Raw genomic sequence first — 24,456 nt, forward strand, 5'->3', positions numbered from 1 at the left:
ATGCATGAAAATGACAATAGTTATGTAAGGTTTAACATATTCACATTACTATACAACATATTTTCTTAGTAATTCTCATAGAATAGCACTGGCCACACGTCCACACAATAGTTGTACATCCACATTATAACCTAGCCCTTTTATATATATATATATATATATATATATATATATATATATATATATATATATATATATATATATATAAAAGAAAACAAATTTAGACCATACAATTATTATACACAAAATTACAAAGAAAAATGATTTTCTTTTTTCTTATTTTTTATTCTAAACCCCCTAGGCCCCACCTAACTACTCACTCAATTAAATAGTCGGGGTATCTCACTTTGAAGCTGCAACACCGAAGACAACCGGAGGACCGTCGCCGGTAACGACCGGAACACCACCGGAAATCGACTTGAACATCGTTGAAACGATCGGAGAGTCATCGGAACATTGCCTCTTCACTTCCTTGCTTCGCCTCCGAACATTAGCTTGTCGGAAAAGACCTATGTCTATCTTTGCTATTCCTAAACCACCTCCTTCTGCCTCTCCTCTTCCTAAACTGCCTCTCCTCTTCCTAGATCCTAAACTGACTCCTTGAACCGCCTCCTTGGAATCAGCTAGAAAATCACCTTATAAGAAACTACCTTAGTGGAAACTACATCTTTCTCGTCTCGTCTTTGATCTCGTTTTCACCAGCCACTAGATCTGGTTTAACCGGATCCAGAAATAAAGTAGAAAGCCACCAGATCTGGTTTCCGATCTAGTTTTACTGTTCACCGCGTCGCGACATTATCTTGAAGAGCCTCTGGATGAAATCAAATCTTAACTCACATACACAAACATATCCAAAAAAAGACGATGATAAGGAAAAAGGTAAACCAGATTTTGAACTTGTTTTTCTTTAACTTATAAGTAACCTGCAGTGAGATCTATTGAATAATCAAATATGTTTTCTTAATTCTTTCAAATAGATTTATGTTGACAAGCGATGCAAGTCTAGTTGGAGGTTTTCCGGCGATAAAGTTTTTGGATTCAAAATTTGTTGATTCCTTATTCACTGCTGCTACTTTTTGAATGTTTGATGAACATGCGATGAATATTTTTTTGTGGGTGTCGTTTTTGATTAATTTACAAATTTACCCCTCTTCTTTAAACACATTCCTTTGACTCGTTTAAAATCAAATATTTTCTTCCATATCAATTCATAACACACATGTTTTTACTTTAATATCAAACTAACCTATTATTCTTTAGTAAATATTAATTAATTTCAATTTAAACAAAACATGTTTTTTTATTAATTATTATTATACTACGTTCAATTAAAACTTAAGAATATTACTAATAGTATTTAATTTCTTAGCTAATAAACATATGAGTTTAGGCATTTTTATCATTGTTGCTATGAATATTTGAAATAAATCAAAGAGTTTTATATGTCATATCTTTAAAAAAAAAATCTAATGTCATTCATGATACAACTTATGTTACGTTTATAGTTAATTATTTTCTATAAATTGATATTCAAGTTTATAGTATATTCTTATGTATAAATAATAAGCATGTTGTAGGTTCAAATAAAACAATTATGAATTCAAAAACCAAAGAATAAATTAATGGCATGTAAATAATAGGTTCTAGTTACATGTGAATAACTTAATCATATGCAAATAGCATGGTTTAATCACATATGATTAAATACATTAGAACAACTATTGAATCGAGATAGCAAAAACAAATTTTGTCTATATAATTCATATGTGATTAGATACATATAATCACATGTATCCACTCACAAATGATTTATGTTAATAAGTTTCATTTTCACGTTCTAGATTCAATAATTGTTCTTGGTTAACTTTAATAATACATGATTAAATAGATTTTATCAAATATGATTATATGTATCTAATCAGACATGATTTATAAGGAAAAAAAATCTTATCTATGCAAATCATATGTAATTAGATATATATATTTACATGTGATTATATACATGAGAACAAATATTGTATTAAGAACGTGAAAAAAATGTTTTCCACATATCTCATGTAATCAACTATACATAATCATATGTGAGTAAACACATGAGATCAACTATTGAATTAAAAATGACAAAATTAATATTTTTTATATAAATCATATGTGATTTGATACATATAATGTTAGATAAGGTTTCTAAGTCCATAACTATATTTGGTATGTACTTGACCCGATTTAGTATGGTCCATTTGGGTTGCATGATATCGAAACAATTTAGATAAACTTTTGTGAGAGAGGATATTTATGATTTATTAATATATTATAATATATTAATATGAAATCATATTATTTAATTAGTATTGATCAAGAATTAGTTTGGAATTAATTTTGTGATCAAAAGAGACTAATTAAACAAATGAAGATTGATTTGGTAAATCATTCATTCTTATAAAGTGGGCTTATGATCTATAGTTCTTCATGTTGGGCTAAACCCATTTGTGACCCATGGATACTCCATGGAGGTTAAAACCCATGGATCATGAGGAATGTGGAAAGTCATGAGTTACATGGTGTAACCCTAATGTGCACACTATATAAGAAGCCTCATAGCTCATGAAATGGCACCTTTAAGTGATAAGAAGTGAGGGCCAGCCGATTTGTGAAACAAGTGTTCTCTCAAGTTATTCCAATTGTTGGTGGTGTTGTGTGAAGCATTTGAGGCATCACATTTAAGGTGTTAGGCTCACAAAGTCTTAAGGAACAAAGCTACAAGAAAGGTATGTCATTTTACTAGAATTTTGTATTACATATACCCCATGATATGCTAGTTAGGATGAAACCATGGAAAAATGAAAGTTTGCATGTATAATAGAGAAAACATAGATCCAAGGTTTCTAGGGTTTCATGCACACCATAGGAGTGTTAGAATGTTTAAAACCCAACAGTGGTATCAGAGCCTAGGCCTGTTTTCAATTATACTTGATGTTACTTGCTGAAAAAGTCAATTTTCTGCTCACTGATCAGTAAACTCGCCGAGTCCACTGGGGGACTCGATGAGTCCATGTTGAAATTCATCGAACTCGTCGATCTGGTTCATGTACTCGACGAGTTGGAGGCCCTAAGTGCAGATTTCGAGTTTCAATGCTGGAATTGGACTAGGATCATTACCCTAAACTTATTTTAGACTGTTAAACCTGTTTTTGATGTGGTAATGATTGTGTTTGTCCAATTTCAAAGATAATTGTCAAAGTTTCAAGTTTTATATTAAGTTTATACGATTCTTGAAAATTGTTGATATGAATTATACATGCTTATGAGTTTTGTTAGATCATAGAAATTATTTGACATGCTTGTTAGTTTAATTGTTGATCTAAATGCTTTTTAATGGACTTCATAACTTGTCCTCAAGTTATGGAATTCCAAGAGTCTTTTACATTAAAATCATTAAAACTCATAAGTTATAGAAATGAAAGGTTTTAAATAGTTTCAAAATTTGCCCTCAAGTTTTGGATTTTTTGTAAAATCACTTTAGTATACTTTAATTCCAAATCCTAGAATTTTAAAAGTTTAAAACTCAACTTTTATACTATTATATTATTAAAAGTCTAATAATTATATATATATATATATATATATATATATATATATATATATATATATATATATATATATATATATAAGAATAAGTCAGTCTTACCGTTAGTAGGCCTCATTCACAAAGCCGATCTCTAAGAGGGGTATAAGGTTACTGCCTATAAAATGACAGTTTAATGGGTATCCATTCTCACTCACTGCTTCCTTGACTGGTGGAGGGTCGTTAGCCGAACGGGTAGGATAGGACACTAATTCTCATTAAGTATAATGATAATTATAAAGTAACTAAACCTTTTTAAATTCTCAATCTTAGTTATTTTAGGAAAATGTGAAATTGATGCTAACACATGAAATTACACTTTGCACCTTGCTAAGTCATTAGTGGAGCGTGTGTGGTTAACCGACACACTAACTTGGACTAACAAAGATGGCAAAGGGTGGCTTAAGGTTTATCATAGATCGATGGAGCATGTGTGGTTAACCGACACATCGATCAGGTGATAAAATTAAGAGCACCAAGTTAATTTGCATAGTTATTCACACATTGTTAGTGATCCTTGGTATCCCAGTCACAAACTTGAAGGGCATAATCGAGATTTAAACATGCCATTGAATTTTTCACTGAATCTCAAAAGATCTAGGAGTTTCAATCCAATTAAACTTAATAATCTGTTTTGTTTTTCATGGTGGAAATTGGTAAATCGTCATTTACCTACCTTCAAATATTTTGTAGCTTGGATTACGACACCCCTCTTCCAAATTATAAAATATTGTGTTAGGTCCTAGCCTTAATATTTCATTTAAGTGTCTTATTAAGGACTCTTTATCTAATCTAAACTTGTCTTTCTTCCTTTTCAGATGTCTTCCAACAATGCTTCTGGCTCAAACCCTACTGGCTCCTTTTCTCTCATGAATCTTTGTAGGAGAGTCATCTTTGATGGGACTAATTTCAATGATTGGATTGAAAACATAAGGATGGTCACTCGCTATGAGGACAAGGAGTATGCCAGAGGAGATTGCTAAGTACACTACCCATGAGAAGGATGTCACTAAGGTATCTTGTATCATGTTAGCTACCATGACAACAGAACTCCAAAAATCCTATGAAGATTTCTACCCTTATGAGATGCACCAGGACATGATGGAAAGATACCATCAGAGTGCTCGTCAGGAAAGGTACGAAATCATCACCTCCTTGATAACAACAAAAATAAAGGATGGAAAGTCCATAACAGGCCACCTACAGAAAATGCAATGATTCATGGACCGTTTGCTACAGTTAAATGTGAACTTTGATGAGGAGTTAGCAATAGATATCATTCTACACTCCTTACCCTCCTGTTATGATCAGTTCCGCATGACCTATCATATGAACAAGGAGGAGGTCACACTTAGCAAACTTTAAGGACTTTTGAGGACTACTGAAAGTAGTCTCAAAAGTAAGAATGTTGTTACCACTCTGATGAGCTCAAAAACTCTTAGATCGATTAGATCTTTCACAAGTACGATAAAAGTAATCAAACAGGTTAAGAACAATACAAGAAAGAACACAAAACAGAATCAAACTTATGTTTATGATTCAAAACTGAGTCACGCCTCAGCAGAGCTCGATGAAGAACTTTCGTTGTAGAGGCGAGCTAGGGTTTTTCAGAGAATATAAAATCAAAACGATGAAAGCCTTTTTTCTCTAAGTCTGCATGGATGCAGCTTAAATACTAAACCCTAATACAAAATTATGCACGGCTGGACAGGCCCAATACCGACATTCAAACTAGGCTATGGACCGAGCCCATGACGCAATCCAATAGACTCAACAATCTCCCCTTAAGCGTCAAATGAGGCGAGAGATTATTTCTTCTGAGCAGGCCTCACCGTCTTTATAATTTTAAACAGTTTAGGAATAATGGCAAGAAGAGTCTATCGGAACAGAATGTACCGCTTCAGCATGTCGACGAACAGCTTCTTATCAGCAACACTGTTCTGGTCGCACCTCTGTATGATCTCCAAGATATGCTCAAAAAAAGACGTCGAGAAGAGGTGTTTGTCAACAAGAGCGAACATACATTTTTGACCTTCGCCCCTGAGAAACATGATCGTGTGATACTTTGAATCTATCTTCCCCTTGATCATGGTATTGACATTGCCAGCTCTGCCCATGGGTTTGATCGTTGGTCGCTTGTGTATGGTAGAGGCAATTTCTTGGTCTATCTTCGCTACCTCATGTATGTAGCAAACAAGCATACGCTTGACATGATTGATTATTAGCTGATACTCCTGAGGATTTGACAAAAGAATGTTGTTGAGGAGTATCCAGTCATGGGGGTTGAGGTTTGGTAGATCAGCAAGGGTAAAATGGTAGACTGAGCCTTCGGTTCCTTGAGTCACCCTAAATTTGACATTGATAAATTTCCCTGCTGAATAGGGCTTCATCACCTTGACCGTAGTTATCTTCTTTGAGTTCCAGGTCAGGTATTGGGGTTGAGCAAACTCCAAGTAAAACTCCAGAAGATCCCTGTCTACCTTCGGGTCAGGAGATGGAAAGGCAACAGTCGAGTTGAAGCAGTGGAAGATGAATGCCTTTCGAGTGATTGGCATGTCGAACTATGTATCCTTGGAGTTGTCAAGTCCAAAGGACATAATTGGCTCAAGCCAGAGAACAGTTGGCTCGTCGATTGCACACCTTTGAAGCGAATCTTTTGTCCATACAGGGAACATAGCCTTTTTCTTCTCTAGGAGCTCCGCCTCCTTTCGCTTTTGTTCTAGCTCAGCTCTCTGCTTCATGGTGATTTCTTCAGTTTGTTTTTCAGAAGTGTTAACCTTCGGGACAGGCTTCTTGGGAATGTCGACATAGACATCATCTTCGTTGTCTGTATCGTCTTCACCAATCTTCTTCTTTTTCTTATATTTGTTACTGACCGAAGCTTCATTACCCTTCGGTTCAGCAGTTGGTTTTGAGCTAGATGGAGGAGGTTGCTTTGAGTCTTTCTCTCCCCCTTGTTGCGGTTGGACCCCGGTCACCGGAACACCCTCGATACGGCTGAGAACGTCCAGTGCCGGTCTGAGGTTGTCTGCCAAATGCCTTCTGATGGTGATAGTTATAAGTGGATCATGACCTTCAGTAAGATGAAGAAGGGTGGAGTGAACATCTGCAGCAGAACTCCGGATAACCTCCCTTTCTGACTTGAGGTCATCAATCTCAACATTAGCAGTTCGTAGCTTGTATATTTGCAGTTTAAGCTGGGCTGTACATTCTGTCAAGCTCATCCATAATCCGATTTTCCATAGCTAAGTCCGCTTGCAGTTGAGTTAAGCGTTCGTTGACATTAGCATGGAACGTTTCATTAGCTTGTTCAATAGCATGGCATGCCGCTTCAACCTTCGAGCACTCAGATTGAAGAGTCTGTTGAAGAGTCTCTACTGAAGTGTTGACAGTTTCAGCATTCTTGGCAGCAGCAGCCTGCAAGGAATTTAGAAACAAGTGAGCATGTGAAACTAGTTTATCGACTTTTGCGGTCGCTTCCTTGCACTCCTTAGTAGAGGCATCAACAACACGATAGGCCTGTTGACATTGGGAAGTGGAGGCTTCAATAGCCTTGGCTGCAGCAGACAATGATGCACTATGTTCAGCAACGACCGAAGAGAACAAGGCCTTTAATGCAGCGTCTGAATAAGCTCCAGAGGAAGAGGAGGAAAACAGCTGATCAAGCTTGTCGTTTACCGCTTTGAGATGACGTTTGGTGATAGGCTCATTGATATGTGTATTTTTATATATATTTTTATGCATTATATCTTAATATTTTGGCATTTATTATTCTCTTTTAGAACTAAAAAGTACTTATAATGTTTTGAATTATGATTTGCAGCTATTTGTTGTCAATAGAGCACAAAAGAAAAGATTGAAGCGAAAATTGGGCTTAGAGGCTAAAACAAAGGAAAAAGACTGAAGGAGCCGTTTACGCCCCATGTAATTAACTAGTACGCTAAGCGTAACAGCCAAATACGCATCACGCCCAACGTAAACTATATGTACGCCCTGCGTAACTACTTGCATTCAGATTTCCTCATCGCGTATTAATCTTCACTACGCCCAGCATAATCCGACTTACGCCCAACGTACGTAAGTCGGTTACAAGGGTTATAAAAGGCGATTAACAGCTAACCAGAGGGGGGGGGGGGATTCGACTTCTAACCTAATTTAGTCGATAATTAACTTCTGTTAAGCCGTTTTGAGGGTCTAGAAGGCGGCCGGAAGGCCGTTAAGCTAACTGAAGCGAAGATCGAAGGGTTAGAGAGCGGATACATGTCGGTAATCATATGGGTTGTTAACGTGACCATGTTTAGCATTCCATTGTGATACTATTATGTGTTTAGTTTCTGATTTAGGTGTAAAAACCTTTTACTTTTGTTTATGATTGAATGAAACCTTGATTATTGGACTAATTGCTATATTGAATTGTTTGTTTATGTTTAATTTATCTTGTCAAGCTTGTTAAAAGATCCTTACGTGTTAATGATAATTATTTGCTGTTAATTGTCAAGTAAATTAAGTTGTATAAACATCTGCTTGATTGCTTGTGTCTTATGATTTTGATGACCATCGAGATTATATGTCTAGGAATAACGAATGTGAAACTAGGATTAACTTGGGAATAAGTAAGTTAATGTGTGAGCCTTGTTTGATGACCATCAACAAGAGGTTAATTGAACGACCAATTTGATTAACTATATTTACAAGTCTTGCTTGATACGAACTGAACACTAGGAAGCATGTTAGTTTAATCAACTGATCACTGTTTGAATTGACTTGTTTGCTAAAGGATTAGTTATAGTGAACGCGAATTTAATCATTTTAGGAATCAGTGAACATGAATAAATGAATTTGTGTATGCAATTGTCTATGCTTTTAAGGTGTAATTTATCTAAACCAAAGTACCTGAAGAGATTTGTTTTCCTGTTAGTTTATCGAGAGTTGTCAATTAATTGTTCGTTTGAGATTTATTAAACTACCTATTTATTCTTTTCGTGTGACTTGTAACCTATAATCAAATATGTTAAATTAATTCACCACCGTTCCCTGTGATCGACACCCGACTTACCTAAGCTATACTGTAATCTGACTAGGTACACCGCCTATAAGTGCATAGTTAGTCTAAGTTTGTTAGGTTGTAAATATTAAAATTAGTAGGTACTTTCGTGCACATCCGGCCGCCTTCTAGACCCTCAAAACGGCTTAACAGAAGTTAATTATCGACTAAATTAGGTTAGAAGTCGAATCCCCCCTTTTGGTTAGCTGTTAATCGCCTTTTATAACCCTTGTAACCGACTTACGTACGCTGGGCGTAGTGAAGATTAATACGCGATGAGGAAATCTGAATGCAAGCAGTTACGCGGGGCGTAACGCGTATTTAGCTGTTACGCTTAGCGTACTAGTTAATTACGCGGGGCGTAAACGGCTCCTTCAGTCTTTTTCCTTTCTTTTAGCCTCTAAGCTCAATTTCCGCTTCAGTCTTTTCTTTTGTGCTCTATTGACAACAAATAGCTGCAAATCATAATTCAAAGCATTATAAGTACTTTTTAGTTCTAAAAGAGAATAATAAAGGCCAAAATATTAAGATATAATGCATAAAAAAATTTATAAAAATACACATATCAAAATCAAAAACTTGATGTGCACGAAAGTACCCACTAATTTTAATATTTATTACCTAACAAACTTAGACTAACTATGCACTTATAGGCAGTGTACCTAGTCAGATTACAGTATTGCTTAGGTAAGTCGGGTGTCGATCACAGGGAACGGTGGTGAATTAATTTAAAATATTTGATTATAGGTTACAAGTCACACGAAAAGAATAAATAAGTAGTTTAATAAATCTCAAACGAACAATTAATTGACAACTCCCGATAAACTAATAGGAAAACAAATCTCTTCAGGTACTTTGGTTTAGATAAATTACACCTTAAAAGCATAGACAATTGCATACACAAATTCATTTATTCATGTTCACCGATTCCTAAAATGATTAGATTCGCGTTCACTATAACTAATGCTTTAGCAAACAAGTCAATTCAAACAGTGATCAGTTGATTAAACTAACATGCTTCCTAGTGTTCAGTTCGTATCAAGCAAGACTTGTAAATATAGTTAATCAAATTGGTCGTTCAATTAACCTCTTGTTGATGGTCATCAAACAAGGCTCACACATTAACTTACTTATTCCCAAGTTAATCCTAGTTTCACATTCGTTGTTCCTAGACTTATAATCTCGATGGTCATCAAAATCATAAGACAAAAGCAATAAAGCAGATGTTCATACAACTTAATTTACTTGACAATTAACAGCAAATAATTATCATTAACACGTAAGGATCTTTTAACAAGCTTGGCAAGATAAATTAAACATAAACAAACAATTCAATATAGCAATTAGTCCAATAATCAAGGTTTCATTCAATCATAAACAAAAGTAAAAGGTTTTTACACCTAAATCAGAAAGTAAACACATAATAGTATCACAATGGAATGCTAAACATGGTCACGTTAACAACCCATACGATTACCGACATGTATCCGCTCTCCAACCCTTCGATCTTCGCTCCCGTTAGCTTAACGGCCTTCCGGCCGCCTTCTAGACCCTCAAAACGGCTTAACAGAACTTAATTATCGACTAAATTAGGTTAGAAGTCGAATCCCCCCCTCTGGTTAGCTGTTAATCGCCTTTTATAACCCTTGTAACCGACTTACGTACGTTGGGCGTAAGTCGGATTACACTGGGCGTAGTGAAGATTAATACGCGATGAGGAAATCTGAATGCAAGCAATTACGCGGGGCGTACATATAGTTTACGCTGGGCGTAACGCGTATTTGGCTGTTACGCTTAGCGTACTAGTTAATTACGCGAGGCGTAAACGGCTCCTTCAGTCTTTTTCCTTTGTTTTAGCCTCTAAGCCCAATTTCCGCTTCTGTCTTTTCTTTTGTGCTCTATTGACAACAAATAGCTGCAAATCATAATTCAAAGCATTATAAGTACTTTTTAGTTCTAAAAGAGAATAATAAAGGCCAAAATTTTAAGATATAATGCATAAAAAAATATATAAAAATACACATATCAAAATACCCCACACTTAGCCTTTGCTTGACCCCAAGCAAATTTACTTTTATTTTACCAATATCGTACTAAACAATCCTTTTAAAACTCAGCAATTATGTCAAGACCGCAACGCATGCATTTGTGTCTAAAATTTTCCTAAAGTACCCCCATACTTTAAATACTCACAATCTTCATAAACACTCGCCCACTTCTTTTGAACAATGCTCATTTTATGCAACCCTCCGAATCCATCCTCAGAAAACCTCTTAACCTCAAGGTATTTTTGGTTGAGCAACCCAAGCATACATAATCTAGAATTACAACTTATGATACCACTATGGAGCTTTTTTGAATTCTTCACTTTCTTGATAATTTGATCTTTGATTTCTTTGAATTCACCACCTTGTTTGATTTGATGTCTGGTATCTTCAACTTTTTGAATTCAGAACTTTGATCTTTTGACTTCACTTTATTTGCTCCAAAATTCTTCAAACTTTTCTTGCAATTCTCTTTTTTTTTTCTTTTTTTTTACATGTACCTCACTTTTTTCACTCAAAACCTACATGCTTAAGCAGGGGCGCTCAACTTCAACCTTTATTGGTTAATGATAATAATTATCCTGGATACATTTCAGGTTTAGGCTGCTAAACATATTGCATCCCTCAAACCAAGCAGGGTTATGTTTTTGTTCCATGATTTCACTAAAATAAGGGAGGCCACAAATGCACTATAACGTGTATTGGCTCAACTAAACATTTGAGTTCTTATCGGATCATCTCATACAAGATTAGCAAAAATTTTAAACTATCACTAGATTTTTCTAAATTAAACTATTATTTCAAGTTTTTAAATTTTCAAATTTCCTAAATCAAGCAATTTCCAAACTATTATTTCATTTTTTTTTCATTATTTACTTTTACCGACCCTCTACCTCACACTTATTTCATACAATGTCCTCATTGTATGCATAAAACTAATTAAGCACATAAAAAGGGAGAAAAAGGAACAGACTCCCCTGGGGTAGTTGTGGCGAGATCGAATGGGGCTGCTACAAGTTGCTTCAAATATTGTTGAAAAACTGAAAACTGGAACTGCTGCTTCTGAATTTGCCGATAAAATCAAGACTGCCGACTTCGAAAATGTGGTGCAAAAGATCGCAAACAAATGCAATTGTAATAACCATGACGTGGGAAAATGTCGACCACGTCGTCTCGTCAAGAATGACATCCTTTGCTCGCGATGAAAACTCCCCCACAACATAGGAAAGTGTCAACCATGTCGTGGCAGCCGGGATGATACTTCTTCCTCGCATCGAAATAAAACTCTATGGTGTGGGAACAGCTCATCCATATCATAAGAGTCAAAATATCGTAAAAATGCCAATCTTCTAAACAATCGCTCACGAAATCAATATGCACCCCACACTTATGACAAATTGTGGGTCTTGACTATAATCTTCGAACTCACACGGCTCTCTCTAGCAACAGTCGGACCTAGCTGCTGAACTTACTGGCAGCTTTCTAAGGGTGAAAATTCTGTAGAGATCTAAACAACCAAAGAGCATCAACATGGAAAACAAAAGTAAAACACCCTAAATTATACTTAATTACACACCAAATAAAAATACTAATACTAAGCAACAAAAAAAACTAAAAAAAAATAACACAAAAATAAAAAGGATAACTAAATCACTCATCATCTCCGTCATCATGTTGCTGTGTCCCAAAAGTACCGGCCCCATCATGTCGTAGCTGGAATGGTGGTGGAAAAGGAACCAAGTACTGAAACCCCTGGTAGGCAAAGAATGCGGTCAACGCATCCCCATACCACTGTTGTTGTCTCTCTACGTGTGCAACGTACTCACCAAGGTTCTGAACCCCTAAGTCAATACGGTCAATGCGCCGAGCTAAGTAACGCATATCAATCTCCGGCTCAGGTCCCTGCTGCGCTCCCTGAGGAGCAAGTCTACGCCGCAGGACCCGTCTCAGCTATGACTCGACGGCACCCTCCTCGTCCGCTACGTCATCTGGTCGTACCCGAAAGACACCATCTCCGCCCCGCTCAAGTACACGCATCGACTCCAATAACTGAAGGCTCATCGGCCTAATATCATGCAACACCATCGATCTCGTGATCTCACGCGTCAACAACTGATATGATCGAGCTAATTGCGTGATAAAATCCCCTCCACAAATCAGGCTATCCTCCCGAAGTCCCCTGGCCCTCCTACCCAAATACGCGGCTAAAGCAACTGGAAGGTTCAGGTGCCTCCCTGGAGTAACAAGTGCCCATAAAAAATACAAGTCTGTCGAAGGCACTCTCTCACTGTTCTTATGTTGCGTGAGAGACATGGAAATCAAACGGTGCAACAGTCTGTATGTAGTAGACCGAATCATACTCCCCTGTGCAGTAGATGGCGTGTATACTCCCCCTGTAATCTCGGCCCAAAAAGTGTTTTCATTATAGTCCTCTGGCCGATCCGTGAGACAATCAGCAAGGAATGTCGGGAAGTGGACACTCCTCGTCTCGTCTGCTGTATATATCCCCACTCTAGTAGCAAGCTCTATGACACTGCACTCCCGACTTACACCCCCCCAGTCTGAAGGCAAAGGCTGTCCTATCATCAGGTGTCTTCGTAGGGTCATAGGAAACTGTAGCATAAAACTCCAGCAAAAATTCCCGATAAACAGACTCCTGGATCCTGAACAATCGTGCCCATCCCTGACATACGAACAAATGCACTCCACTCGCGTCCGAGTGCGTGTATTGCAAAAAATCCTGAATCAGCACAGTAAGTCCAGTCTGGGTCGCCAATTCCCAGTCAAATAAAGGTGCTATGTTGATCTCCTTAGTGAGCAGCAGACTCGGATTGGTGACATATCGTGCCCGGGTTGCATCGTTCAGAGTTTGCGGAAATTGTAAGAAACGGTGATCGGTCACGTCCTCGGGTGGGTTGGTCCTTTGAAGTCTTCGGGCCATAATCTGCACAAATAAACACCAACACAAAACCAAAAAAATATCACAGCATTAACAATTTTTAAACCAAAATAATGGTCCTGGACCTGGTCTGCACGCTGGGCGTACATCCAGCATACGCTGGGCGTACGTCCAGATTTACTAATCTGTGTCGGTGTCCCCTGCTTTTTCTAAGGCCATAAACAGTCAATATATATTTACATTATATGTTAATATTTTGGCCTTTATTATTCTCTTTTAGAACTAAAAAGTACTTATAATGCTTTGAATTATGATTTGCAGCTATTTGTTGTCAATAGAGCACAAAAGAAAAGATTGAAGCGGAAATTGGGCTTAGAGGCTAAAAGAAAGGAAAAAGACTGAAGGAGCCATTTACGCCCCGCGTAATTAACTAGTACGCTAAGCGTAACAGCTAAATACGCGTTACGCCCAGCGTAAACTATATGTACGCCCCGCGTAACTGCTTGCATTCAGATTTCCTCATCGCGTATTAATCTTCACTACGCCCAGCGTAATCCGACTTAAGCCCAGCGTACGTAAGTCGGTTACAAGGGTTATAAAAGGCGATTAACAGCTAACTAGAGGGGGGATTCGACTTCTAACCTAATTTAGTCGATAATTAACTTCTGTTAAGCCGTTTTGAGGGTCTAGAAGGCGGCCGGAAGGCCGTTAAGCTAACGGGAGTGAAGATCGAAGGGTTGGAGAGCGGATACATGTCGGTAATCATATGGGTTGTTAACGTGACCATGTTTAGCATTCCATTGTGATACTATTATGTGTTTAGTTTCTGATTTAGGTGTAAAAACCTTTTACTTTTGTTTATGATTGAATGAAACCTTGATTATTGGACTAATTGATATATTGAATTGTTTGTTTATGTTTAATTTATCTTGCCAAGCTTGTTAAAAGATCCTTACGTGTTAATGATAATTATTTGCTGTTAATTGTCAAGTAAATTAAGTTGTATGAACATCTGCTTGATTGCTTGTGTCTTATGATTTTGATGACCATCGAGATTATAAGTCTAGGAATAACGAATGTGAAACTAGGATTAACTTGGGAATAAGTAAGTTAATGTGTGAGCCTTGTTTGATGACCATCAACAAGAGGTTAATTGAACGACCAATTTGATTAACTATATTTACAAGTCTTGCTTGATACGAACTGAACACTAGGAAGCATGTTAGTTTAATCAACTGATCACTGTTTGAATTGACTTGTTTGCTAAAGGATTAGTTATAGTGAACGCGAATCTAATCATTTTAGGAATCAGTGAACATGAATAAATGAATTTGTGTATGCAATTGTCTATGCTTTTAAGGTGTAATTTATCTAAACCAAAGTACCTGAAGAGATTTGTTTTCCTGTTAGTTTATTGAGAGTTGTCAATTAATTGTTCGTTTGAGATTTATTAAACTACTTCTTTATTCTTTTCGTGTGACTTGTAACCTATAATCAAATATGTTAAATTAATTCACCACCGTTCCCTGTGATCGACACCCGGCTTACCTAAGCTATACTGTAATCTGACTAGGTACACTGCCTATAAGTGCATAGTTAGTCTAAGTTTGTTAGGTTATAAATATTAAAATTAGTGGGTACTTTCGTGCACATCACTCATCGTCATCATCCTCACTTTGTACTCGATAAGGACTGAAATATGTGGAGTCGAATTTCAAGTCCTCACCGCCCAAAATAGGGGTTGTTTCTGTAGAAGGTGTTGGAGATAAGGGTTTTTAAGAAGGTGGGGGTTCGGTTGTTACAGGAGGTTCGGTTGTTACTGGGGGTTCGGTTGTAACAGTAGGTTCGGTTACAGGTGGTTTGGGAACAGTGAAGGTATTTCGTGTAGTGGTGGTAGAAGTTGTGTCTGTGAAAATGGGATTGGGAATAGGAATTTTAGTTGTTAGGTCCGAAAGGTGTTGCGTCTTGGACTCGCTATTTAGTCCATTTAGTCTCCGGTATGGGCCTGTCCATCCGAGAGTTATTTTCTAGGGTTTTGTATTTATAGGTGCTTGCATGCATCTTAGTACATAAGATTTGGAAGTTTTGAAAGTATTTTGATCTTAATCTTTTGTAACCCTAATATCCTCTACAGCGGAAGTTCTTTATCGAGCTCTGCTGAGGATTGAATCAATTGAATCATTCGACATATTCAGATTCATTCTTGTGTTTTATATTGCTGTTTTCTCTTTTGTGATTAACCTGTTAAAAGATCTAAACGATCAAAGAGTTTCTTAAACTCATCAATTGGTATCAGAGTAAGAGGCTGTGTAATTCATACACATCTCTTCTGTGAAAGAAGTGATTAGGGTTAATTCCGCATTTACTGATATTTATTGAGCCGTAACTCCATAATTGACGTATTTCATTATTTATTCATCTTGCCCTAATATTACGTATTACAAGTCTGATCTTACAACAGGTTAAACGATCAAGCATGGACGATTCTCAATCCAATCCTATCAACATCTCAAACAGTATAGGATCTACAACTAAGATTCCAATTCTCTACACTCAAGATTACGAGGTTTGGGCGCATCATTTTGAAGACTACGTCATTGGATCTGAAGATAATGGGTATCTGATATGGGAAACCATTGTATCTGGACCATTTGCTCATTCAGGAACATCCAAAATTATTAAAACTCAAAAGGAGTATAATGATTTGTTGAAAGATGTGAAAGATGTCGCTCAGGACGAAAAGGAAAAGTTTCAGTGCAACATCAAGGCACTGAGACTAATTCGATTCGCTCTTCAATCTGACACGTTTAGATTGGTAAGTTCCTGTAGTACAACTTAAGAAATCTGGGATCGGCTGCGAGAGCTGTATTCCACAGATGAAGATCTGGAGCACTCAATTCAGACCTTGCTTCAGTCTGAATTTGGAGAGTTCAAGCAAAATCCTGATGAGTCAGTTACACAGACGTTCGATCGCTTGAATCATCTTCTCAGCAAGATGATCAAGCATGACATTGAAAGGAAGCTTATTGAACAGAAGGTCACTTTTCTGAATGGTCTGAGATCCGAATGGAGAGTTGTTGTGTCAACAGTCAAAGCACACGAGCAGTTCAATTCGTACTCGCTGGCAAAACTGGTGGGAATTCTAAAATCCCAAGAAAAGATAGTGCTGCAAGAGAAAAGCGTGTTTCAAGTCTGGGGTCTCTGGCGCTTCTGTCCAAGGGTAAAAGTGTTGAAGAAGATGAAGAGGATCTTAATCTGGGAGATCATGATCTGACAGCTGAAGATTATGCTTTAATGGTGTCAAATCCTAGAAGGTTTATCAAGAAAAAGTTTCCTTCCAACAAAAATCGTAATTGGCAAGGAAGCTATAGTTCCGAAAGAGTGAAAGATGAACCGAAGGTTGAGGAGTCGAAAAAGGAAGCAAGGGGTGAAGCTGACTCTGGCGTCAGTTTCTTCTACTGTGGAGGAAAGAATCACTACGCAAAGGATTGCGTGTTGAAAAAGATGGCTGAGAAAGACAAAGAGAAAGATGAAGAAGCAAGTCTTATGAAAAGACTGGAAGAAATAAAAAGGAAGAAGGCTGCCACTAATCCTTCTATGAATGCTCTTATTGTGCAGGGTTCGATAGAGGATGACGAGTTCGGTGGCGTACAGGTTTGGTCGACCGACTCAGAAGATGATGAGGTGAGAAAGCCTACTCATGGAAAGGCTTATGTTGCAAAAGATGGTGAAACTAGTGGAAGATGTCTGATGGTGACCGATGTATCTCAGATGAGGGGATATAACACTGATGGTGGAAATGAAGAGGCCAATGAGGGAGAGGACTTATGCTTCACAGCAAAACCTCTCAGTGTGCAAATCAGTGAACTTGATGAACTGATCAAGAAGGTACAATCTGTTTTTATTTCGTTTAAAATTCCACAAAAATTATTTGAAAATGAATTAAATAACTTGAATTCAAGAATTTCTAATCTAGATAGTTGTTTAACTCAAACACGGGTCATAAATTCTAATCTAACTGACCAAATAAGCAGGGTGTCATCCAAGAGTGAGGAGCGAAGGATGTGGATTGAGCAGAAGGAGTTGGAGCTAATTAAGTCTAGAGATGAAAACATTTATTTGCAAAGAGATAATCTGAAATTGTTAAAACAAAGGAATGTTTTTTGTTTAATCGCTAAAAGACTTTATGCTAACATTACTCAACTGCATCAAAATTGTGAAATAGGGCAGAAGATACATCGCATGATTCTATCCTTCCTTGAGTTTAAGGAGCATGAAATCGATGCCGAAGCATACAACTGTGAAAGCGTTGTATCTTCCGATGATGTTAATCCTACTTATATGTATGGTCTGGACAAAATAGAATCTTTTATAAAGTCCAAAGACCATAAGGACATGCTTAAAAATCTTTTGGATGAAAATGATAAGCTGAAACTCAGGACCGAAATCATACAAAAATTCGACACATTGAGTACCAATTTAAGTTCAGAAAACAAAATTGATGTTGAAAACGCATCTGAACTTAATGAGGACGATGATATGAGTGAAATTTCTGTAGAGGATGAAGTCGACTGTTCTGAGTTTGTCAAGAGCGAACCCGAAAACCACAAAAACCTGATTTCCGAAAATTCTGTAGAATTCGCTCGCTTGTCCAAATCTAAGTCCCCAGTCCTTAAAGAAAAGGCTGTTGTGTTTCAGAAGGTTAGAACTACTCCCAATCAGGTGTATAAGGTCACAGGAGTAACCGAACATCAAACAGCTGAACTCACTGCCATGGTGAACGAAGATAATGTAGATGGTTGTGATGAGTTTTTTTGGTCAGCTCCCATAGACAATGCAGACGAAACGGTTGGTCTGTCGGAGCCAACATCCTGGAAGACCAAAGGAAGATATGTGCCAGAACCGCTGAATAAGCCTACCAACTTTGACGTACCAAGTACAAGTGGCACAAAAGAAATTCCTGAAGAAGAATTCACCTCTACAAGCGAAACCTCATCTATGAAGAGTGAACCTGTTGCCAAGAAGCTGAAACAAAAAGCTAATATCCACAGACAACTGAAACAGGTGAAAAATCAAATGCAGCAGAGAAATCTTAGATACAAGAAAAATCTCTCAGAGCGAAAGCAGTTTTGGCGCTCTCAAAATCCTCACTACTCTTACCATGATAAAGATTCTAAGTCAGAGAGAAAGACTTTCGGGTCAAACGAAGAACATAACCGAAAGGATAGGTTCGGTCCCGAAAGCAACAACAACCGAAGAACTAATTTTGGTCCACCAAATAACAACAGGCAAAGACCTGATTTCAGTCCATCAAGCTTTTATAATAAAAGACCAAGTTTCGGACCACCAGCCAACAACAACCAAAAATCCAACTTCAGCTCATCATCAAGCGGGTACCGAAGGTCCAGGTTCGGTCCCTCTAATGACCACAAACGAAAGGGTCATTTCGAACCTCAAGTCAGGAGAAACTCTCATTCTAATTTCTTTTTCTCTAATTCTTCTCGTTCTCAATCTTCTTCTAAGCCCAATTCAGTTCCTACACAAAATTCAAGATCATCAACGAACTTGAAAGGAAAAAGGAAGATTTCCTCAACCAAGGAAGACCAAAAGCAGACTAAAATCCAAACACCAAAATCTGAATCCAAAACACCTGCAACTAATTCTAACAAAATCAAAGTGTTTACTATTAAAAGAAAAGATGAAACAACCTTAGTAAAACGAACATATTTTGTTGATGTTTCTCTTACTATTCTTGTTCCTGTGAAAGGCTCACGTGAACCCAAGAATCTTTGGGTTCCTAAATCTGCTTACTTTTTGCAGGTTATTAGTGACGAGCAGTTTGACGAAGAATGGTACATTGACAGTGGCTGGTCATGTCACATGACAGGAAGGAAGGAAGAGCTAAGGGAGTTTCGATCACTTCAAAATGGTGGAAATGTCAAGTTCGGTAACAACTCCTATGGAACGATAAAGGGTTATGGGATGATAACCAATGGAGACTTCACAATCAGAAAGGTGGCGTACGTAGAAGGGTTGCAGCATAATCTCATCAGTGTATCTCAACTGGTGGGAGGTACCGGTCTCAAAGTTTCATTCGACGACGAAGGTTCAGAGATTATAGAGAAGAAATCCAACAAGGTCATTCTCAAATCAGATCGAAAAGGCAAAATGTTTCCTCTGAATCTCAGACCAATCAAAGGAAATCCAGCCATATGTCTTTTGTCCAAAGCTCATTCTGACTAAAGCTGGTTGTGGCACCGAAGGCTCTCACATCTCAACTTCAAAGACATCAACAAGCTTGTCACCGGAGATCATGTTTGGGGTCTTCCATTGCTCAAGTTTGATCGAGAACACTTGTGTGCTGCATGCGAAATGGGGAAACAAAGTCGTCAAAGTCACCCATCAATTATAAACACAAAAGTTGTTGAACCACTTGAGTTGCTTCACATCGACTTGTGTGGTCCATCATCAATCGAGAGCATTGGCGGTAGCAAGTATATTCTTGTTGTTGTTGATGATTTCTCACGTTTTACATGGGTATTCTTTCTGAAGCACAAATCTGAGGCCACTGCAAAGCTAAAGATGTTTATCAAGCAGATTGAAGTGCAACTGAGGAAAGTCGTTCGAAACATTAGGAGCGACAATGGACTGGAGTTCAAGAACAAAGAATTCGAGGACTTCTTGTCAGAAAAAGGAACCAATCATAACTTCTCAGCCCCTTACACACCTCAACAGAATGGTATTGTCGAAAGGAGAAACCGGTCCTTATGTGAGGCGGCTCGAACTATGCTAAGTTTTGCTTCTCTTCCCTTATATTTCTGGGCTGATGCTATTGCTGCAGCATGTTTTACGCAGAATAGGTCTTATCTCAACAAGTGTTTCTCTCTCACTCCCTATGAGATCATCAATAACAGGAAGCCGAATGTAAAATTCTTCCATGTGTTCGGTTCAAGGTGCTTCATCTTCAACTCCAAAGAACATCGTAACAAGTTTGATGTTAAAGCTGACGAAGGAATTTTTCTGGGTTATTCTCTTACTTCAAAGGCATACCAGGTTTTGAATAAGCGTTCTAGAAAGATTGAAGAAACCTATTATGTGACTTTCGATGACAGCTACGTCAAGAAACTAAAGATTTCTGAAGAAGCGATTGGAGAATTTTTTTCTCAAACAGGTCAAGTCACAGCCACGATTGCTAATTTATTTGATCAGTTCATAGCCCTATTCGATGAACCTGAGAAAGCCACTCTCTCGGAAGCCAAGGCAGCAGACAACAAAATCGATCATCTGAAGCAAATTGCCGAAGATGCAGCCAAACAAATGGGAGAAGGAGAACAAGTTCGAAACGAACCTCCTCAGCGCAGCATATCAGTTGAGGGGGAGAATCAATTTTCTTCAAGTCAACCAGACTCACTTTTTCAGGGGGAGAATTCAATCCCTGTAGCACCCGAAAGCCCGGCTACACCCGAAAGTCCTGTAACGCCCGAAAGCCCGGCTACACCCGAAAGTACTGTAGCACCCGAAAGCCCGACTACACCCGAAAGTACTATAGCACCCGAAAGCCCGGCTACACCCGAAAGTACTGTAGCACCCGAAATCTCGGCTACACCCAAGAGTTATGTTGCACCCGAAGGTCCAAATCAACCTGAAAATCCAAATGATTCATCATCTGTCGAGGGGGAGAATTCCGATATGTTCTATGATGACGATAGTCAATCTGAGTTGGAAGAAATGGTTAACGCCGAATTGGATCCATCCTATGATCCAAACTATACTCCACTCACTAAATGGACCAGATATCATCCTATATCTCAGATAGTGGGCAATGTATCTGAAAAGGTCCTTACTCGATCCCAAGTGAAGGAAAATCATACCTCCCTATTCTCCAAAGTAGAGTTCTGCATGTATAATTCCTTCATATCCAAAGTTGAGCCAAAGACAGTCAATATTGCTCTTGATCATTCTGATTGGCTCCAGGCAATGCAAGTTGAACTCAATGAGTTTGAAAGAAATAAGGTATGGCGCCTCATTCCAACACCTAAAGATGCCTCAGTCGTTGGTCTCAAATGGGTATTCAGAAACAAAATGGATAAGGATGGTAATGTGATTCGAAATAAAGCTCGTCTTGTGGTGAAAGGATACTGCCAGGAAGAAGGAATTGATTACGAAGAAACTTTTGCTCCGGTAGCAAGGCTGGAATCTGTTCGAATATTTCTTGCCTATGCTACACACAAGAGTTTCGAGGTCTACCAAATGGATGTGAAATGCGCCTTTCTGAATGGAGAACTTGAAGAAACGGTTTACGTAGAGCAACCTCCAGGTTTTGTGAATGAAAAAGCATCCAAATCACTGCTACATTCTAGACAACGTAGTTTATGGTCTGAAACACGCGCCTAGGGCATGGTATGAAACACTAAGTTCTTAAAGATGTCTAAATTCAAACAAGGTTCGGTTGACCCAACCTTCTTTCGTAAAAAGGAAGGTAACCACCTTATGATAGTTCAAATCTATGTCGATGATATCATCTTTGGCTCAACAAATCATAGCTTAACAGCTGAATTCAGAAAGCTAATGGAGACTAAATTTGAAATGAGCTCAATGGGTCCGATTAACTTTTTCCTTGGTTTAAACATTAGACAGGGACCCGAAGGAATCTTTATCAACCAGGAAGCATATACCAAGACTCTTCTTGCTAAATTCGGCATGATGGGAGATTCAAAGGTCAAAGTTCCTATGGCGTTCGGCACCAAGCTCACACCATCCTTGGAAAAACTGGCAGTCGATATAACGCTATACCGCCAAACGATTGGTTCCCTGATGTACCTCACAGCTAGCAGGCCCGATATAATGTTTTCTGTGTGTTATTGTGCAAGGTTTCAGGCGAATCCTCGTGAACCACACATGCTAGCAGTGAAAAACATACTCCGGTATCTGAAGCGAACCACCTCCCTTGGTCTCTGGTATCCATCAAACTCTGGTTTCTTTGTTCAAGCCTACTCAGATGCAGACCTTGGAGGATGTGGTTTAGACAGAAAAAGCACTACAGGAGGATGTCAATTCCTCGACGGAAAGTTGGTGTGCTGGCAATCTAAGAAACAAACATGTGTTTCACTATCTACAGCCGAAGCAGAATATATTGCAGCCGCTTCTTGCACATCTCAAGTAATTTGGATCCAAAGCCAACTCCGGGATTATGGACTCAACATGAAAAAGATCCCACTATATTGTGACTCAGAAAGTGCAATTAGGATCTATCATAACCCAGTGCAACATTCCAAAACCAAACACATTGCATTGAGGTATCACTTCATTAAAGATCACGTAGAAGACGGAAACGTAGAGATTCATTTTGTTCGAACTACTGATCAACTGGCTGACATCTTCACCAAAGATTTTCCTGAAGCAAGTTTCAATAAAATTCTACAAGGGCTAGGTATGATGGAATCGGAGTCAGTACCAAAAACTACTTCTCGAAACTAAAAGTTGGAAGCGAAATAAACCGAACGTTCGGGTTAGGTTCACATGAGTGCCGAAATGAACCAAGCGCTCGGGTTTGGTCCTACTCACTTGTCTCCGTTTATCACTTAACGGTTGTTTCTTTGGTTGTAAACTTTTTTGTACTCTTATTTCTCAACTGTGTCTCTCTTATTTTCAAGTCTTTTTCTTTTTCAAATTTTTTTTGCAACCGAAATGAACCGAACATTCGGTCTATTTCGGGTTCGGTTCCAAATTTTTTTTGTGTTTTGTTACTTTTGTTTGTTTTATTTTTTTAAATATCAAAAACTCCAAAAATATTTTTGTTTGTTTTTCTCTTTAAATCAAAAACTCCAAAAACATTTTTTTGTTTTGTGTGTTCATTATTTTTTTATTATCGTTTGTGGATAATCGTTGGGGCAATTATTGTTCTCACATTTTTTATAGTTAAGTGTCGCTAGAAGCATGCTGCTGTATGTTGTCCAAAGCCTCACCTGATTCTGAATAATAGCCTTACTGACTTGGTATATACAAACCTTGTCTTCCCAATTAGGCTTTTCTATTTATTCTAATCATGAGCTACCTTACTCTCTTCTCACATGAGATAAGAGTTTTCTGCTTGGTCCTTATTTTAACAGCAGAGGTACTTTGGTTTCTTTACACCATCTCCAGTACTTTTCTCCACCCTATTCGCTTCATACACGTAACCCTTGAGACTCTCAGAAATTACCACTAAGGTTTATGGTTACACAATTTATGTGTTTGTGATCTTAGCTTCGTGCCACTACGTGCTAAGTGAAACCCACAATTCACTACCTACTATGCATTGACGGTGAACAATTAAATTTGCTCTAGTTTTCACTAAAGAATTGATGAATTCACCCACGGGGTTGTACCTTGAAATCTCTGAATTTTCTCTTTATGTGATTCTTATGAAATTGTTAAATCCCATAACATTTCTTCCCTTGGAATTCAGTTTCAATTTTTTTTTGAGATTTCACCTAAAAGTATTTTCAAACTGCCACTTAAATTCTCTTCACACCTACTTGTTCAACAGACTACATTGGTCTCACAAGTATTTCAGTCGATTTCAGTCTTATGTCAAGATCAGGAATTCTGCACTGAAGCGAAAGCCACCCAAATTAGCCTTATTAAAAGATGCCTTTCAACACTTCTTAATAAGTGTCTGATCGTAATTCAACGGGAAACCAAACAAACACTTTAAGGTCTCTCTTGACTTTGAAGGAAGAGATTCGTGCCCGGGATCCATTGTTTCGTGTCTTTACTAACATCACAATTTCCCACATATGTATTGTTTTATTTCTTTTCTTTTACACTCTATGCACGAAAATCTTTTTGATTTTCCATAATTCTG

General features: G+C 37.9%; 1 protein-coding gene across 1 annotated transcript in view; it reads left to right on the forward strand.

Annotated features, from left to right (window-relative positions):
• Positions 1 to 280: 280 nt before the first annotated feature.
• Positions 281 to 24,456, forward strand: part of LOC145050276 (uncharacterized) — a 48,879-nt gene continuing 24,703 nt past the window's right edge. The window contains exons 1-2 of the mRNA XM_078998553.1: positions 281 to 879; positions 13,932 to 19,370. Coding sequence (XP_078854679.1) covers positions 16,677 to 19,370 — 2,694 coding nt within the window. The 5' untranslated portion in view covers positions 281 to 879; positions 13,932 to 16,676. The remainder of the gene's footprint in view (positions 880 to 13,931; positions 19,371 to 24,456) is intronic.

Source organism: Lactuca serriola, chromosome 5 (genome assembly GCF_051521515.1).
Source record: "Lactuca serriola cultivar US96UC23 chromosome 5, Lser_US96UC23_V15, whole genome shotgun sequence".
NCBI lineage: Eukaryota > Viridiplantae > Streptophyta > Magnoliopsida > Asterales > Asteraceae > Lactuca > Lactuca serriola.